The 20872-nt window shown below is 36.1% G+C and overlaps 1 protein-coding gene across 5 annotated transcripts in view; it reads left to right on the forward strand.

The window, feature by feature from the left end:
• AP3B1 (adaptor related protein complex 3 subunit beta 1) overlaps positions 1–20872 on the forward strand; it is a 356383-nt gene that overhangs the window by 299383 nt on the left and 36128 nt on the right. For all 5 annotated transcript variants that reach the window (XM_044266584.1, XM_044266594.1, XM_044266568.1 and 2 more), the window contains one exon: positions 19754–19985. In XM_044266584.1, coding sequence (XP_044122519.1) covers positions 19754–19985 — 232 coding nt within the window. The remainder of the gene's footprint in view (positions 1–19753; positions 19986–20872) is intronic.

Consider the following 20872-nt stretch of genomic DNA (forward strand, 5'->3'; position numbering starts at 1 on the left):
GAGCCGGGTTCCCCCCTCTCTCTCTGCCTGCCTCTCTGCCTACTTGTGATCTCTGTCTGTCAAATAAATAAATAAAATCTTAAAAATAAATAAATAAACATGAATGGAGGGGCACCCGGGTGGCTCAGTCGGGTAAGCTGCTGCTTTCAGCTATGTCATAATCCCAGGGTCCTGGGATTGAGCCCCACATTGGGCTCCCTGTTCAGTGGGGAGCCTGCTTCTCCCTCTCCCTCTGCCTGCACTTGTGCTTTCTCTTCATCTCGCTATCAAATAAATAAAATCTTTTAAAAATAAAAAAATTTAAATAAACATGAATGGAGTATCTTACATTCTCAACATTTGGTGTGAGCTGCAGCAAATAAAAGTAAGCCATGGTTACAGTTTTGAGGTGCATCTTAAGAGTCTTACAGAAATGGTAGCCATAAACACAAGAGTACAGTGATGTATGAGTAGAGCTGTAGTCGAGGTTTGTAGAAGGTACCTTGGGTTATTTATAGAAAGTTTAGCCACTACTGCCAAATCTTCAGAGAAGAATCCTTTTATCTTGGATTATAATGCTGAATGCCTTCTATAATATGATACATAGATACGGAATTTCCATCAAGAAATACTTCTCCATTATTTTTTAAGAGGGAGGGGTGGGAGGCTGGGAAGGGGCAGAGGGAAAGAGAATATTAAGCTGGCTCCATGCCCAGTACAGAGCCCAAATGATCCTACAACCCTGGCATCATGACCCAAGCTGAAATCAAGAGTCAGATGCTTGACCAGCTGAGCTACCCAGGTGCCCTGACATTTTACCATTCTACATATATTTCTATCATACAGACACAGACTTGAATTGAGCTTTTTCTGAGCAGCATAGGTTGTATTTCTGGTGGTTCCACTTTGCCACATAGCCCTGGTTGCATAAGTACCCTTGGATACACTTGCATTATATATCCCAGCAGTTATAACATTAACTTTGACATGAACAGTGGCAAAGTGTATGTAACCTTTTAAAAAATATGACTTTTCGGTGCCTGGGTGTTTCTATTGGCTAAACGTCTGCCTTTGGCTCAGGTCAGGATCCCAGAGTCCTAGAATCAGTCCCCAGTCAGACTCCCCGCTTAGCAGGGAATCTGCTTCTCCTTATCGCTCTCCCTTATTCCCTTGCTCATGCCCAGTGGGGAGGGACAGAGGCAGAGGGAGAGGAAGAGAGAGTAACATTTTTAAGAGTTTCTTTAGGATTATTGCTCTTTTAGTATCTACCCAGTCTCTCTATAACCTAAGTTTTCATTATCCTAAACTTGTTCTGCCCTACCCAAACCGTCTCATATTGCTTTCATTCCTTCCTTTTTCCCCATTGAAACTTCTCTGTTTCGTTGCCTCATCACCCAAATGTCTGTGACTAGTACTACTTATAATAATCCCCTTTTGGGGACGCCTGGGTGGCGCAGTTGGTTAAACGACTGCCTCCGGCTCAGGGCGTGATCCTGGAGTCCCGGGATCGAGTCCCACATCAGGCTCCCAGCTCCATGGGGAGTCTGCTTCTCCCTCTGACCTTCTCCTCGCTCATGCTCTCTCTCACCGTCTCTCTCTCTCAAATAAAAAAAAATAATAATAATAATAATAATAATCCCCTTTTGCCTCTGTAGAACTCATATAAAATGTTTGTATATGCATGTTTTATCAGAAAGACTGATAAATATTAATAAAGAGTAAGAGGCAGTCTCATATAATAAGCAGTGCATTAAATTGGGGTCTTTGGAAGACAGTTCGTCTTTTATTTTTTCATTGGTCCTCAGTACCTATCAGTTAACAAAGCACATCAAAACCAACTCAATGTGATCATTAAACTTATGTAAGGGATATTTAGGGGAAGGGATTTAAAAAAAACAACAGCCCTAAATGATTCTGACAAATAACTACCCAGATTTGAGAGACATTCAAATTTATTAGTGTCTCTGCTGGTTGAAACTTAAACATAATGAGAATATATTATAGGGAAAGCAGAATTTTTGATGCCTCTCAGATCACAGATCAGCCGTTGAAAGATATATGCAAAGTAACATGCTGTAGTCTCCACGGACAGGTTTTACGACACAAGAATTCAGAACAGTAGGTTTTGTTTGGTTTTTTTTTTTTTTAAGATTTTGTGTATTTATTTGACAGAGATCACAAGTAGGCAGGGAGAGGCAGGCGGGGCGGGAGTGTAGGGAGCAGACTCCCCTCAGAGCAGAGAGCTCAGTCCCAGGACCTTGAGATCATGACCTGAGACGAAAGTAGAGGCTTAACTTACTGAGCCACCCAGGCGCCCACAGAACAGTAGTTTTTAACTAGACATCAAAATTACCTTTATTAACTGCCTGTTGCTGCCGTAATACATTACTAGAAACTGGGTAGTTGACAACAGTACAAATTTATTATTTTCCTATAATACAAGAGGTCAGAAGTCCAAAATAGGTCTCATTGAGCTAAAATCATAAGGTGTCAGCATGGCTACATTCCTTTTGGAGGCTCTCTGAGAGAATCCTTTTTCTCGCCTTTTCCAGCTTTTGGAGGCTGCCCCCATCCCTTGGCTCATGGCTCCTTCTGTCTTCCAAAAACTGACTCTGTTGTTCTCACAGTGCATCACTCTAACACTGACTCTCCTACCTTTAACTGGTACTTAGAGGAACCATATGATAACATTGGTCTACCTAAATAATCAGGAAAATCTCCCCATCTCAAAATCAGCTAATTAGCAACCTTAATTCCCCCTTACCGTGCTGCGTTACATATTCATAGGTTCTGTGGGTCAGGACTTGGGATATCTTTGAGCCATTAATCTGTATACCATCTCATCTATAGAACCTGTATGAAGAGGAAGATGACTCAGATATTCAAACCTCACCTATCAAATTGCAGAGGGGAGGCACGGTAGGGCCATGGCATTTATGGAGGTCATTCTGATGCAGACCCAGAGCCCAACATTACACATAAGCATGTACTCTTTGTTCTTGGTGTTGATTGTACCATGGTGATCATTCACTTATTCCTAGAATTTAGACGAAGGCCTGCTGTGGAGGTTATGGCCAGACGCCTAACCAAGCAGTTCTTATTTGTGGCAAGCAGTTTTACTTAACTCTAGTTCAGAATTACTCAAATTAAGAGCGAATTGAGGAGCAACTGTGTGGCTTATTTGGTTGGGCATCTGACTCTTGGTTTCAACTCAAGTCATGATCTCAGGGTCTTGAGATTGAGCCCCACATGAGGATTTTCACTCAGCATGGAGTCTGCTTGTCTCTCTCCTGCTTCTGCCCCCCATTCACACTCTCTCTCCCTCTCTCTCAAATAAAATCCTTTTTAAAGAAGAGAAATTTGAAAGTTTCAAGTCAGTCATATTAGATTAAATTTTGTATATTTATATCTTCCTCCTATTATTTTTTTGATGTTCAAGTCAGAATTTTTATTTTAAAATCTTAGCAATTTTCATTTATTAGATAAGAATTATAATAATATTTCTCAGTGAAATATTGATATATCTCAATAGATAATGGAGACATCTCAGATGAGTGGAAGTTTTATTCAGTTTTTAAAATATTTAACTGGTTACTATCAAATATAATTCTAGGCACAAGTAACTCACTTATGCTCTTATGGCAATAGAGTTCAAAAGTTGGGTGTGTATGTGTGTGTATTTTTGTATTTCAGTGTCGTTTATTGAGTGAATAAGAGACTACTGCCAGACGTGGTGACATTTCACATTCAAGGTCTGAAACCTGAAAAGCTTTCCAAACTGAGTTATTGCATATAAGCCTCTGGGGAAGAAAACTCACTTACACTTTTTATAAAAATTATGCAGAAACATGCAAAGAAATTATCATTGTCTAGGCTTAGCACTTCATTATTTACCTGGTGCAGAAGAATAAACTCAAATTATAAAATGAAATACATAAAGGTAATAATATGAAAACTAAATTACAGGAAATATCAAAATGGAATGTAGCTAGTATCTTTATGGATTGAAGTAGGGTCAGGAAGAGTTGTGTGGATAAATTGGGGCTTGAACTAAGCGATGTATTGAGGGTAGTATTTAACATTTAACTAAACCATGTGACTTACTATGATAAATCACAAATAATGATTTATTGTGACTTGGGTACGTTATAAAAAACTAACAAGTGACTTCTGTGTGCAAGATTGGCAGAAAGTAAGGAGCACACTAAAATTTAGAATTGAAACACAGTGTATTTGGAGGGCTGTGCTTTTAGACTTTTTAAAGGCTTGTTTTTTCACAGTGTTTTAGGTCTAGGAATTCCTGTTCTTAACATGACAGTCTTCAGAAAAGATTCAATACAAGAAGAGATGGAAAATTGTTTCATATTCTGTGATTATACCACTGGAGCTAGTTTTTTTTTATGTAAAAGATCATCAGACCTAACCTATCTCAGAGCTTACTGGCTATTTGACTTTGTATAATCTTTAAACCAAATGGTTGACTTAATATTTCCTGTCCCTGCGAGCTGAATGTGGAGAGAAACCCTTAGTGTCCAGCTATCTGCTGGTGGAGTAATGTTTAAAATGAGAAGCATAGTGGGCAGAAATAGTTTAATAAAGACAGAATAGGAGCTGAAGTTAGATTTTGTTGTAATTTGGATGGAGAGTTAATTCAAGCAGTTTTGGATGGATAGATGGTAGGACTACATTCATGTCACAGGAAATCTTAAAATGACTTAGCTATGACTTCTTTCCTGTTTTCATTATATCTTCTTCAGTAAACTCAGAGAAAACAAGCAAAAGGTACTACAACTCAGTGATAAGGTGGGTGGGCAATATCCTGTGTAGAAATGGTACTATGTTCTTGAAGAATTGGATTTATTTCTGGGCAGCGACCTTTTTAAAAGCAATACATCGTTCTCCATCCAACAAATGCCTGCCGTGGCCAATAATATGTTGGCATGTCCATTTTCAGCTTGTAGTACAAAATAAATGAAAGCCAAGGACATTACAATTGGGAGGGAAGAAGAACTATTATTTAAAAGGCTTTTAAATGATGTCACTATATATTCTTTTAACAACATCCTCTAAAAGCCTTTGAAAAAATAGTCCCTTCCTCCCTCAGTTGTTAACAAAGACTGTACTAGGGACTGTTCTTTAAAAGGCTGTTAAATGGTGATACTTTATTTTTTAACATCAACATCATTTAGAAACCTTTTAGAGAACAGTCCTCTTCACCCACAACTAACAGAGAGGAAAAAAAGGACATGGGGGAAGGGATTACTTTTTTAAAGGCCTTTGGATGGTACTATCAATAAATACAGCAATATTGTTTTAAAAGCCCCTCTCCAATGGTGATTCAGCTTTTTGATACGTACTTTTAACCTGATGACCTTATGTTATCTGACAGATTGGTGTTTTAACGTTGACTGAGAACTCAATTTACTAATAATCCCAATAATGCCTTTTCTTGAACAGTTTAAAAATCAGTTTCACGTATACAATCTCATTTTATCCTCACAAGAACTCAGTGAAACAGACAGGATATGTATAATTAGCCCCATTTTACAGAAGAGAAAAACAGAAGCTAAATGAGGTTGTGATTTAGGTAAGGTCTCACCACTAATGTATGGCTGAGTTGAAACTCAAACCCAGGTCTTTTGACATCTGGTCTAGTGTCCCATCCAGCTGCCTCAGGTTACTAACCTTCATTACTTTTTTTTAGGGATATTCTGCATTGTTCTTTTCAACATGTTCAAATTCTGAGAGTTAATTCCTTATAACTAGAGTAAAAGTGGGATTCCATAATTTCAGTGCTGAAGATGGCTATATAGATACCAGAGGTTTTATTAATACCATACCACTGATGAAATAAAAAATGTAAAATATGTCAGAGCATAGTAGTCTTCCTCTAATGTTACAGCATTCAGACTTCTCTTGAGATTCTTTTGCTTTTCAATGTGCTTATGAAATTATCACCTGAAATCCACTTTGACATACTACTTTATTACAGAAGTGGTATTTTAAACATAATTCTAATCTCAATTTATTGATTTGCTTTTGAAAGTGCTTTGACTAAGGATACTGATTCACAATTAAGATCATATTTTAAATATTTTTAATCTTTTATTATTATTATTAATCTTGGGAAAGAAATAATAAATACTGGTTCATCCCACTTCCTATAGTTCTCTGAAGGAGAGAAAAAAAAATCTCCCTACTAGTTTGCACAACCTATCTTTGTTGTCTTTTATCGTAAGGAGTATTTTGTATTTATTAAAGAAGGAATTGTAGCTTACTGCTTGACAGAAATGACACTTAAAAATACTAAGTTCTAATCTTAGTTCTGCCACTGCTTTTATACTTATGCTCATAAACACTGTCTTTAATAATAATTAAAGAACACTTTCATCTACGAAACACTTTTATATGCAGTATCTCACTATATCCTCTTAAAATCCAATGAATTAGATATGCTACCCTTTATTTTACATATTCAAGCTCAGAGAAATTAAACGATTTTCTTCTCATTAAATCACTTGAACATCTTCTAACATAAAAATCTCGTGTTTTCTTTCCTAACACTGCCAGCTGTAACTCTGCCTGACAATAAGGAAGTCATAGCCTTCATTGCTTCTGAAGAAAAATGGTTCACATGACAGAAATGGGTATAACTTGTGAATGCATGAACTCTTGCCAGAATACAGTCACTTAGACCCCAGTCCCAGGACTTGATCCAGAAAAATTCAGTCAAGTGATTTTAATGAAGAGAAGGCTGGGTCATCAGCAGGCTTTGCTACCACAGACATAGACTCCAAAGACTCTTAGGTCTTGTGTGATAAATCAAATTCTTCTTCCCATCCCTACCTCCTAACTGAAAAATTTAAAATATTTATGCACAGATAAGAAAAAATATATATGTGTGTATTCTTATAGTCTCAAAGGACCTATTGCCCATCCTCACCCTATGTTAGGAATTCCTCAGCAATTTATTGTACATCTGACTGGCATCTACAATATAAAGGCATATTTTTATCCTCTATCAGATTCAAAGAAGGCATCCCCAGAGGGACCTCTTACTTAAAATTAAAAGTAGTCATAGGGGTGCCTGGGTGGCGCAGTAGGTTGATTGCTGACTCTTGGTTTCAGCTCACAGCTCAGGTTCTGATCTCAAGGTTGTGGGATTGGATCTTGGATTAGTCTCCACGCTCAGTGTGGAATCTGCTTGTAACTCACTGTCCCTCTCCCCTTCTCCAGCACTCTCTCTCTCTCAAAAAAATAAAAAAACATTTAAAATTAAAGTAGTTATAATAACACTGCCTTTCCAATTTGTACATCAACTAAGATACTTCTTTTTCTTCCTCTAAGACTTTACCTAGATGAGATCCATATCCCTCTGTCCCCTAAGTTACAATTCATTGAAGTGAAAACAGCAAAGCCAGTATTTTGATGCAGTGGTCCCAACCATAAAATACGTAGAACAGCTACTAATTTCTCTCATGTACTTTTACAAAGTACTGTTATGTAGCCTGGTTTTTCTCTGGGAATCACCATTTGGATCTTGATGTCCTGTTGAAAATATTCTCAGCCTGACCTCACTCATAATACTCTGTAGTTGTCTTTGATGAAATCATTCATTACCAGCAAGATTGTTTGTGTGAAGCAGCTGTTGCTTCTGGATCATTCCCTTGTTATCACATTCCTTCCTTCTGAGGGGCCCATCCCATCTTACTATACTGTCTTCCCTTTCTTTTCATTCTCATCTTGAGAACCTTTAATCACTACCCACATTCATTGAAAATCTTGGCATCTTGGACATCATTTCTCCAGCCCACCTTCATCTGGGAGATCTCCATGCACACTTTACCAGCCTGTGCATCTGTAGCCTCTCAGCCTCTCTATCTATCTGTTCAGTTCTGGTAACTTTCACCTGTACTGGATTTTAGCCACATGATCTTATTTCAACTCTAAAATCTTATCTTACTTTCTTACTAAGAAAGAAACCTTCTTTTATATTCCTCAGACTCTTCACCCCTCCAAATTTGTTTAAATGTTCAGCTTAGGTTTACAGCAACCTGGAAGATAGACGGTGGTTTCCCCCATTTCACAGATGTGAAAATTGAGGTTCCTAGAGAGTGTAGCTTTTCTAGTATCATAGGGTTTATTAGGTAAGCATTAGTACATTGCACAGCCAGGGTTTCAGCTCTAGTCTATTTAGCTTCAAAGCCTGGCACTTTCCACCAGAGTTCGCTGAGCACATAAGGGAGGTACACTTTAAGAAAATGATTTGTTTTAAAGATTTATTTATTTTAGAGAGAGTGTGGGGCGGGGAAAGGGGGCAGAGGGAGAGAGAGAATCTCAAGCAGATTCCTTGCTGAGCATGGAGCCCAATGTGGGGCTTGATCTCACCACCCCAAGACCATGACCTAAACTGAAATCAAGAGTCAGATGCTTAACTGGGGTGCCAGTGATGCACCCCAGAAGATGATTTTTATGGGAGTGTGTGGTACAGATTGAAGTGTAAGGAACCTAAAGACAGGAGACCAAGTTGCATGGGTAAGCAGAAGTAAGAAGGGAGCAAAAGATAAGGGCACCAAATTATTAATTATGGTTCAGTCTGAGAGGAATTTTACTTATTTGTCCACACAGTTTGAAATTTTTTTTTTAAGATTTTATTTATTTGACAGACAGAGATCACAAGTAGGCAGAGAGGCAGACAGATAGAGAGAGGGAAGCAGGCTTCCTGCTGAGCAGAGGGCCCGACACGGGGCTTGATCCCAGGATTTTGGGATCATGACCTGAGCCGAAGGCAGAGGCTTTAACCCACTGAGCCATCCAGGCACCCCTGAAATTACTTTTAAGAAACATGCATTACTTTTTCTATTTTAAATAAACATTTTTTTAATGTTTCAAATGTAAATGATACAACTAAGTGGGTGGTAGATGGATAGGAAGGAAGAAAATGAATATAAGAGACATCAGACTAGTCATCTAATTGTTGGAAATAAAGAGGGTGTCAAAGATAATGCAAGGTCCTGTGCTTTGAGGACAGTAGCATTTTCTTTTTTATATTATGTATTTGATATCAGAGAAAGCAGCCAAACTACTAAGATCAGATGATTATCGCATCTGTTAGATAACACATAATTGTGTTGTCCTTCTGTAAAATATTCTTGTTTTGATGAAGGTTGTTGTGATTAGTTATTGGAACCATTTTTGCTAAACTCTGTGAAAACCAGATTCAGTTTTGTTTTTGTTAGCACCCTTAAACCAAATGTCAGAAAGGAAATAAAGAATAGCAGAACATATCTGAGAATAGAATGACATATCTTTATCTGTGGTTCTGGAACTACTTTTCCATAAAAGTGATAAGTAAAAGATCATGTGCATCTGGATTTCAGATTTGTAAAAAGCATTAAATGTATTGACATTGAAGCTTATAGGTTTACTATAAATTTGCTTATAGATTTGGAGCGGAGAAATAAAAAGATATTATAATCTCCCCCTCATCTCAATACCGATATAAACTGAATACAAACCATAATAGGGGGTCAGCAAACATTTTGTAGCAGGCCAGTTAGTAAATATTTCCAGGTTTTCAGGCCACAGTCACTCAGCTCTATCACTGTGCTACAAAGCAAACATAAGACAATATATAAATGAAGGAATATGGCTGTATCCCAATGACAATGGCCTGGATTTGGTCCACAGGTTGAATTTGCTGATGCTTGCTTAACACCATGTGTCAAGTAAGGTACTCATTAAATGTTTGTTGATAATGGATTCAGATATTTCTGCATGTATCTTTTTATAATATATATTATTACCAAAATAAAGAGGTTAAAAAAAGTCTCATGTTCTTCACAGTATATATTGATTAGTAAAATGAAATATGAGAAATTAACATTACTTTCTAGAATACCCAGATTTACATATATGAGGAGGTTAGCTTTAGGATTATAAACCATTTATTTAAAGCAAAATTCGATGGAAAATGACATATATTTCTTTGAGTTTATGTTTATAGTTCGAGCTAAGAGTTAAGGAAATTTGCTTCCCCCACCTTTTTTTATTCTTTACTAAGTACTGTTGTCAATACTATGGGTTAAAGGTAAAATAGACTCTCTCTCTACAGTTAACTCAGTAAAGAAGACAATATTGTAGCTTTCTGCATTATAGCTGTTATCATTTGAGACATACATTGGTTAAAATACTAATTTTAAACACAAAAGTATCTCTGTTGTACCTGTTTTCTGATCATTTTTATAAATCATAAGTTTAAATATATACTGCTATAAAATAAGCCAAACAAAACCAGATGCAAAGAGAGCATTTTATATACTGCAGATCTTCATATTTTTGAAGACCAAAAACAGAATAGATTGATAATACTTAAAAATGATTAAGTGACTAAATGTGAATTAAAGCATAAAAAGCTGGAAAACATTGTTTTATAAAGCTTTACATGGAAGTGTTATCTTTGAAATAGTAATACAAATGTTGAACAAGGTTTATTCTTAGGCACTTACTTGATATTCCATGTTTTATTTTTCAATTCTCATTTAAATTTTATAATTCAATCATTTTGAACGGCTATGTTCAAAAGAAGTTTTACAACTTTAATCTTAATAATCTCAAAAAAAAGCAGACATGCTATGTCATAAAATAACTATTAGTGACTAGTTTGTATCCTATAAATCTAACTTGAGTTGATAATATGGTCCATTACCAGCTAACTGCACAGAGTATTTTTCATTTTACACTCTTCAGTTACTTTTTAGTGAAGTGTTAAAAAATATGAAGCTTTTCTCCTCTCTAAAATTGCACGCTGTCTGTCTGTTATTAGGGAGATAACAGCTCTTATAAATGTTTCAGTAAGCGCTAAGTAGACAGTTATGTGCACTCTCATTCCACGCTTATTTGCTTACTGTAATAAACTGATAAAATATGTGTGGTTTGTCTCTGTGTATCTACAGGCATCATGAGTCACATAGATTTCCTTTAGAAATAATGTTGTGTCTGCAGAATTGATTGGTTATTTTCATAAACCATCTAAAAGTACACAAACGACTTTTATTATTTAAACATATGCTGTGTAAAGATTTGTAGAGGATTATCTCATTGTAACTTGATGCTTTTTGTTCTGTTAACTCTGGAAGGAGGCTTTTTATTTTAGAGTTATTACAGTTACTGAACTAATTACCTCCTCAAGAACCATAGTGAGGATAAGCCATATCATTTGCTTATAATGCAGCTAGCTTTTTAATTCTTTGAACATTATAGTTAAATAATTAAATCAAAACAAATGTTTTCAAATATTGTCTTTTATAGTGTCCTGTTATACAAGGTTTATTTTTTTACAAGCTTTAATATTTAATGGGAACTAATGCTTTTATCCAAAACAGATATTCTGAGACTGATGGATTATAGCAAAGAAGTCCTTCTAATTAATAAGTTGTTCTTTGTGTGTGCCTTTAAGAAATATGGTATCTTTTGGGGCGCCTGGGTGGCTCAGTGGGTTAAAGCCTCTGCCTTCGGCTCAGGTCATGATCTCAGGGTCCTGGGATCGAGCCCCGCATCGGGCTCTCTGCTCAGCAGGGAGCCTGCTTCCTCCTCTCTCTCTGCCTGCCTCTCTGCCTACTTGTGATCTGTCTCTCAAATAAATAAATAAATAAAATCTTTAAAAAAAAAAAAAAGAAAGAAATATGGTATCTTTTTATTTGTTTATAATTGCATGTACACATAATAGAAGATTTCTAGTCAAGTCTTATCCTAAAGCCAACAGATATTAATATTGATAATCTCCCCTTATCACCAGAGTATGTTGCTGTAAGACTGTAGTATTTGTAGGAACAGTGTTTTGTTTTTTTGTGTTTTTTTTTTAAGATTTTATTTATTTATTAGACAGAGATCACAAGTAGGCAGAGAGGCAGGCAGAGAGAGAGGAAGCAGGCTCCCTGCTGAGCAGAGAGCCCATGCGGGACTCAATCCCAGGACTCTGGAACCATGACCTGAGCCAAAGGCAGAGGCTTTAACCCACTGAGCCACCCAGGCACCCCTAGGAACAGTGTTTTAATTGAGTACCCAGCATCAAATGAAGTATAGTTAAAACCAACACTAGAGGTATATTATCTGCAAACCTCTGTAATCATTTAAAATAGTAAAATTATGCTTTGAATTCTGAAAATGGGTAAAATTATGCTTTACACATTTGAACATAAAAGTGGGGAATAAATGCGGTGGCAGAAAACAAATATAACAAATAAGCAGATTATGTATGTAGTGTTAGAGAAGGTATTAAGTGGCTATAGAAGAAGAAAAAGGAAATTAGATGGAAGAAATGCAAATAGATTAAGCCTCATTAAAAAGGTTGCATCTGAGCAAAGATGAATCAGAAGTGAGTCGCTGTGAATATGTAGAGGAAGTACATTCCAAGGAACCATTGCCAAGGACCTGTGATGGGAACATTACTGGTGTGTAGAAGGAATAGCAAGGAAATAAGGGTGGCTAGAGTGGAGTGATTCATGCGTTCAACAGTAATTGAAAATGAAGTCAAAGAAACAACAGGGGGTCAGGCCATATGGGACCTTACAGGACTTTGTAAGGACTTTTGGTTTTTATTTGCTTGGTGAAATTGGGAGCCATTGGAGGATTTTGAACAGGGGGGTGACATAATGAAACTGATTCATCCTGACTGTTGTGTTCAATCTGTGCTCAGTAGGGTATAAGAATAGAAGCGAGGAGAACACTAGGAAGGCCATTGGAATAATCCAGATGTGAGATGGTGGTGGTGAATCCGAGCAGGATGGTAACAGTAGAGATAATGAGAAGTGATCAGATTTTACTTATTAGTTCATTCATGCAATTATGGATCCCTCCCTGATCTCTCCCTTACGTGCCAGCTATGACTATTGTGTTTTCTTAGTGTACTAAGTTTATCACTGTCATGGCATTTATCACACTGGAGATTTACGTAGTTCTCCCCAACTAAAGTAAACTCTTTGGAGACTGGGATATTCTGTCTTTGTCTCTGTATCATAGCCCTTAGGGTAGTGGTTGGCACAACTAACTGAATAAATGTTAGTTGAAAGAATGAGTAAATTGATAACTAATAGTTACTTTGCATTTGAAATCATGATAATCTTACTGGACAAGGAGCCTTGGAATACCCAATTCTTGGACAAGACCACCTTTTTCCTCAAGATACCCATGGGAGACAGAATCAGAGAACAAAGAAAGGCAAGGTGGTACTTTCTTGTTAGCAGTGACTTTGCTGTCTAACGTCAACATAGAACTCCAGTGAGTTAGGATGGCCACATCAAGCACTCTTCTTTCCTATGGAAGATAGGACTAAGTCTTGAACCAAAGCAGGCTCTTAGGTTGAACCATATGGATTGCTAATTCAGCTGTTTTGAATTGATAGGTTCATGTGGTTCAACCTAATTAGAGGCCATACCTGAGACTCTGGTCTCTCCATTCCTTATCTACTATGCCTTTAAGAAAAGGAGCAAGAAAGCCTATTTTTCCATTAGAATTTTATTGTCTGCTCCCCCAATAGCATCCTGAAATCTGACTAATCCAATCAGTAGTTGGTTGGAGGAATTAAAAGATAGAAACCCAATTTGAACTAGCTTAAGCAAAAAAAGGAAGGTACTAGAAGGAACTCTGAAGTATTTCACAGAAACCAAGCTTTCAGGAAGGACAGGAATGTGTCAGATTCAAGAAGTATAGAAACCACAGATACCGGCAGGGCTCTCTATCCCTCATCTGTGCTTTTCTTTGAAATTTGCTTTATTTCTTACAGAACAATATGTCAGGAAATGGGACCAGAAACATTAAAATTTTACATTTCTTTGTGTCTTCCTCAATTTCTTTCATGAGTACTTTATAATTTTCTGAGTATAGATTCTTAGCCTCTTTGGTTAGGTTTATTCCTAGGTATCTTATGGTCTGGGGTGCAATTGTAAATGGGATTGACTCCTTAATTTCTCTTTCTTCTGTCTTGTTGTTGGTGTAGAGAAATGCAACTGATTTCTGTGCATTGATCTTATATCCTGACACTTTACTGAATTCCTGTACAAGTTCTAGCAGTTTTGGAGTAGAGTCTTTTGGGTTTTCCACATATAGTATCATATCATCTGCGAAGAGTGATAGCTTCTTCTTTGCCGATTTGGATGCCTTTAATTTCCTTTTGTTGTCTGATTGCTGAGGCTAGGACTTCTAGTACTATGTTGAATAGCAGTGGTGATAATGGACATCCCTGCCGTGTTCCTGACCTTAGCGGAAAAGCTTTCAGTTTTTCTCCATTGAGAATGATATTTGCGGTGGGTTTTTCATAGATGGCTTTGATGATATTGAGGTATGTGACCTCTATCCCTACACTTTGAAGGGTTTTGATCAGGAAGGGATGCTGTACTTTGTCAAATGCTTTTTCAGCATCTATTGAGAGTATCATATGGTTCTTGTTCTTTCTTTTATTGATGTGTTGTATCACATTGACTGATTTGCGGATGTTGCACCAACCTTGCAGCCCTGGAATAAATCCCACTTGGTCGTGGTGAATAATCCTTTTAATGTACTGTTGAATCCTATTGGCTAGTATTTTGGTGAGAATTTTCGCATCTGTGTTCATCAAGGATATTGGTCTTTAGCTCTCTTTTTTGATGGGATCCTTGTCTGGTTTTGGGATCAAGGTGATAAAATGAGTTTGGAAGTTTTCCTTCCATTTCTATTTTTTGGAACAGATTCAGGAGAATAGGAATTAGTTCTTCTTTAAATGTTTGGTAGAATTCCCCCGGGAAGCCGTCTGGCCCTGGGCTTTTGTTTGTTTGGAGATTTTTAATGACTGTTTCAATCTCCTTACTGGTTATGGGTCTGTTCAGGCTTTCTATTTCTTCCTGGTTCAGTTGTGGTAGTTTATATGTTTCTAGGAATGCCTCCATTTCTTCCAAATTGTCAAATTTATTGGCGTAGAGTTGTTCATAGTATGTTCTTATAATTGTTTGTATTTCTTTGGTGTTAGTTGTAATCTCTCCTCTTTCATTCATGATTTTATTTATTTGGGTCCTTTCTCTTTTCTTTTTGATAAGTCTGGCCAGGGGTTTATCAATTTTATTAATTCTTTCAAAGAACCAGCTCCTAGTTTCGTTGATTTGTTCTATTGTTTTTTTTGGTTTCTATTTCATTGATTTCTGCTCTGATCTTTATGATTTCTCTTCTCCTGCTGGGCTTAGGGTTTCTTTCTTGTTCTTTTTCCAGCTCCTTTAGATGTAGGGTTAGGTTGTGTACCTGAGACCTTTCTTGTTTCTTGAGAAAGGCTTGTACCGCTATATATTTTCCTCTCAGGACTGCCTTTGTAGCCATTTGAGAGAGACAGGTTTGACTTATCAGGTCCCGAATCCAAAAGTCTTGGGAAAGAGACTCACCAGTTAACTGTAACCAGGTCAGGACACCTGGGTGGCTCAGTGGGTGAAACCTCTGCCTTTGGCTCAGGTCATGATCCCAGGGTTCTGGGATTGAGCCCCAGATATGGCTCCCCACTCAGAGGGAAGCCTGCTTCTCCTTCTCCCACTCCTCCTGCTTGAGTTCCCCTCTCTTGCTCTGTCAAATAAATAAAATCTTTAAAAAAAAAAAAAAAGACAAAGTGCAGTTTATTACATCAGTAATGACATTTGTGCCTCTTCGCAAGCCCCAGTTCCCACAGGGTGACAGGATGAAGGCCCAGTGATGACTCAACATGTGGTGTGTTGCTTTACAGGACAGGAACCTCTACAGAAGATCCCCATCTTTTATAAAGAGCTGGTAGCAAATTTGTCCCAATGTTGCCCTGGAAGGAGGCATTTTCCTGTTTCCAAAGGCTGTTTGCTATACAAACATCCTTGAAAACACTTTCAGGAGCCAAGTTGTCAATACCTTTGCTCAGAAGATGTCCAAAAACATGGGAGACTGTGGGAACTTGTTTCCCAACAATAACAGAAGGGAAGGGAAAGAGGAAGTATGTAACATCTGTGCCCCTACATGAGGAGTTGGCAACCTTTTTCTATAAAGGGTCCAGGTAGTAAATATAGTAAGCCCTGCAAATACTCCACTCTGCCATTGCAGAGCAAAAAAGCAACCATCAACAATATGTGAATGAATGAGTATGGCTGAATTCCGATAAAACTTTATGAAAACAGGCCGCAGTCCGTATTTGGCTTGTGGGCTGTAGTTTGCCATCCCTTACCTAAGATGATCTGTTCTGTTCAAATTCATTAAATATATACTTTTTTTTTTTTTTCAAAGTTAGCCCTCATTTTCCCAACTCAAATTTAGGTCTTTCTGTAATTTGTTATCTTTATCTTATATTTTGTACAGCTAGTAAGATTATTGATATTTATAAAATGTGAAATCAAAACCATTCACAGTGTTTAGCATATTAAAATATAAACAGCCATAGATCATACATGTTTCTGGAATATAGATGCCTGATGTACAAAATATCAAACAAAAATCTTGCTTTCACATCAGGATTAATTGTATTGCATGTGAAAATTATTGAAGGATTTATGAAACTTACTGGTTTTATTGGACATATGATGACCTATGTAATTCATGTAGATAGTGGAGGAAGTTAACTTAATACAATCTGTATGGTCTTAGAAAGCAGGTTTTTAAAAAATCAAACATTTCCAGTTAGCCCCTTTCTTTAGTTCAAAAGTATGCATTATTACCACAAAGTGCTACTTATGAGACTGTTTATTGAGAAAAGAATATAGACCTCTGATTAACCTTTAAGGACTGTCAGAATGGACCTTCTTTAGATTCTGAATTTATTAAAAATGCTTCTTGAACTTGATAGAGTGTGGATAGAATGAGTGGGGAAAATTATGTATTTCTTCCTTTGCACATCCATTAATACTTTCTAGCAGTAATAATAAAGATACAGAATTTTGAGGCAGGGTAGAAAAAAATATTTGGACCATGTGTCCTATGATTAGACAGAGAGAATCAATAAGCCAGTCAAGACATATTGCTAATCTTATGTGACACAGGATGTACCCTTCTTATATATCTAAGCCCTAATATGATGTTTTAAGTGCTGATTCCTAGCTGCTTGTAAACTGAACCCCTGCTTCTGGTCTCCTTCTCTTCTACTACTCTACATTTGCTTCTCTCCAACTTTCAACTTTATTTCCTCATATTATGTGTTGTCCAAACTTCTATGAGTTTCATAGAGGAAAAACTGGCTATACCAACATGTACTTAATGGTTTAATGACAGTGTGTCTGTGGAACAGTGAATAATATAAAATAAGAATTATTATCTCTGGTATGTTATCATCTAATTAAAGGAGTAAATATAAGATACTGAAAAATATGATTATCCAGTTGAAGTCTTATTTTTAAGGTGATTATCATAGCCTCAGTGACATGGGAATCTAAGATTTTTGTTGAATATAAATTTATAAATATAGTATGTATATGTACCTGGGCAGTCATATATACACATACATATTCTGTGTGTTTGCTTATTTTTATGATGTCCATTATATCTTTAAATGAATGTTCCCTGCCAAAGATTGGTGTCTTGGTTATGCTACTAAACTCTCCAGAGTTTGCAAAGCAAATAGAACTTACTGTGAGCAATGAAACAAAAGACTTTTGAATATAATTTTTATACATGGGAAAGAATCTAAGCTTAGAAGTGGAAGTGCTTTGAAAACTTAAAATGCTGGACTGCTGTCATCCTCAAAAGGCTGAAGTAGAATGAGTAGGCCAGTTACCCCATTACTTTAGATAGCCGTAATTTAAAATGTACTCAATTATTTGTTATGTTTTATAAATAAGTTCTTTTATACATTTTAAGATGATTATTTTAAATTGCTCACTCTTATGAGTTGAGCTTTTGGAGAAGAAATACTGTATTTTAATGATGCTTAGAAGACATTGCTTATCTTTTTGTATGTATGATATTATTTAACTCTTGGATTTTGTTGATGAATTTTTTAAAAATTAGTATTATTAAGTTTTAATGTCATCAGGTATCACTGGCATGATGAACATGTTGAATAGGTTGGAATGTACTCACAATTATAATAGAAAATCTAGTTTGGGAGAGCACACTTGTTAGGAAAAAATCTTTATTAGGCTTGTTTAATTACAAATTGATTTTTTTTTTTTTTAAGCTTGCCATATCGGGTCAAGCCATATGCAGTAGTTTGACTTTGAATGAAAAGATAGCTATCACATGATTTTAGAAAGAACTGTGTTTCTTCATTTAATATGTTCCCTCTGAATGCACTCAAGATTGAAGGGAGATTTAACTAAAAGAGGCTAAAATTCAACAGAAGGATATAAAGAGACAATTAGCCAAGAAAATACTAATGCTTTGGGAGGGGATGGAGTGATAAAAGACACTTTGTTTTGTCTAATAATTGAATCATATTATAGGGCTATAAGAAATAAAACAATGTGGTACTGGTTTAACAACTCAGTCAAGGTCCAAAAATGTCTCCAAGTACATAAATAATCAGAATGTTTGCATTTATAGGTCACTGAGGAAAAGCCAATCATTAAATCATATTCAGACAATTGATTAAGTATTTGAAGAAAATAATTAAGTATAGAGGTCAGTATATGAACATCAGTTCCACACAAATTAAAAATTGCAACCATGAGAGTTCTAAAAGAAAATAAAAGTGAATAGTTACCTGAGTTCAAAGTAAGGAAGCTCTTTTTAATCATTAAAGCAAAAGAAGAAACCACCTTAAAGATAGTCTTCATTTTTTTTTTTAAAGATTTTATTTATATACTTGACAGACAGAGATCACAAGTAGGCAGAGAGGCAGGCAGAGGAGAGGGAGAAGCAGGCTCCCCACTGAGCAGAGAGCCTGATGTGGGGCTCAATCCCAAGACCTTGGGATCATGATCTGAGCTGAAGGCAGAGGATTTAACCCATTGAGCCACTCAGGAGCCCCTCACAAGAATTTTTTTAACAAACATACTTTTCTTTGAAATTACACAGGTTTTAGTCTAGAGCCTCCCTCTTCTATTTATGCATGCAGTAGTCATATAGTCTGTTGTAGAATATTTTTGCAGTTTTCAAATATGTCAGAACTAGTAATGATTTGCCTTACATAGATGAGGTCTAATAAAATTATCCACAGCCTTTCTTACTTTAACTTTTTCACAGCTCTATAATATTGTCATTATCTTCATGATTCAATGATAACATCTGTCTAAGTTTTCCGCATTCTACTTTGGAAAGAACAGATTATAACACTATTATAACACAATTCTGGGAAAAGATAGTCTTCATTTTATGGTGAAAGAAATTTGAGGTGAAAAAAGTTCAAGGAGTTGAGTTTAGAAATGAAGGTGCAAGATGTTCATTATTGGTAGATGATAGTATCTTACAGTTCAAAAATCTTAAGAAAATCAACTGACAAATTATTAGAACTAATAAGAAAATTAGCAAGATGCTGGAATGTAGTGTACCTAGGAAAAAAACTAACAAAAAAGTTTATAAACTCTAAAAAAAAATTGAATATACAATAGCTTATTCTTATTAGGCACATATTATCAAAATATTTTAATATATGTTATAGAGTACAGAAAAATTTAAATGCTGTTTTGAAGGTGGTTTCTGTACATTTTTGTATAATTTCTGACTTAATATTTTGGGTATGATGTTTGTTATTGTGGTTTATATAATACTTTAGGAAAAATAGGAGTTAAATATCATATAATTTTATATATTGTCTGAGAATAAATGTACTTACTAATTCATCTTTATTTATTTTTCCAATGTGCAATAGGTCAATACTTCTGTCTTTGTACCAGTGAAAACTCATGTGCTGCTTCATCGAATGAGTGGAAGAGGCCTAGCTGCACATTATTTCTTTCCAAGGCAGCCTTGTATTTTTGGTGATAAGATGGTCTCCATACAAATAACATTAAATAATACTACTGATCGGAAGATAGAAAATATACACATAGGAGGGAAAAAACTACCTATGGGCATGCAGATGCATGTTTTTAATCCAATAGGTAAATACTAATTTTCATTTAAAACTATATATTTTATACTTAAATATATTTGTTTTAAAGGGAAGATAAAATACATATTATTTTATTGACTATATTTGTGAATATAATCAGTTCATGTTTGTTTTCCTTTTTTAAACTGAATTTATCATACAAAAATGAATGCACTGCTTTGTTCTTAGTGAATCAGGTGCCAGCAATGGGGAAATGTACTAGTAGTGATGAAAAAATGCCTCTGAAGAAACAAAATTGCTTCTCATTTTACTGTCATCACCTTCCCTCTGCTTCTCTTCCTGGCCAACTTCATTCCCTGCCTGGATGTAGTCTACCTTTTTGAATCCTATTTCCCCTTCCATGTTTCCTCTCATATTCCATAAATTGGGAAGTGAAGAGAGCAAAGGCTGAGAGAATGTATGCTATTCTGTTTGTCTTCCTTTCCAGGCATACACTGTAAAATTGCCCATAGTGTATTACTAGTGTTTATACACATCATGTTTTAAAATATTTTTGATCTTCTGCTACCACTTAGAAATCTAGATGTTTTTACATTAAAAAACAAACCCAGAAATCTCACCTTTTCCGGGGGATGAAGCACAAGATAGGACGGTCCTCGTCCTTTATTCCCGCCTGCAGCACCACCAACTGACGCAGAAGGGGCTGCCACTTAGATGCACTGTGTGCTTTCCAACTTCCATGCTCATCATCTGTCATTTCCTTCCATTTTTTAAGTATTTTACCAGAAGTATACCTTTCAAAAATTAAGTGTAACAATTGTGTGTTACTTGTGAGTTTAATGTAATAATTAGAATGTCTGCCTTTTTTTTTTTCTGTTTTGTCTAAGTGAAAATGGGCCTAAAGTTTAGTTGGGAGACACTTCAGGCAATAATATC

This window comes from Neovison vison, chromosome 1 (assembly GCF_020171115.1).
Source record: "Neovison vison isolate M4711 chromosome 1, ASM_NN_V1, whole genome shotgun sequence".
NCBI classification, from domain to species: domain Eukaryota; kingdom Metazoa; phylum Chordata; class Mammalia; order Carnivora; family Mustelidae; genus Neogale; species Neogale vison.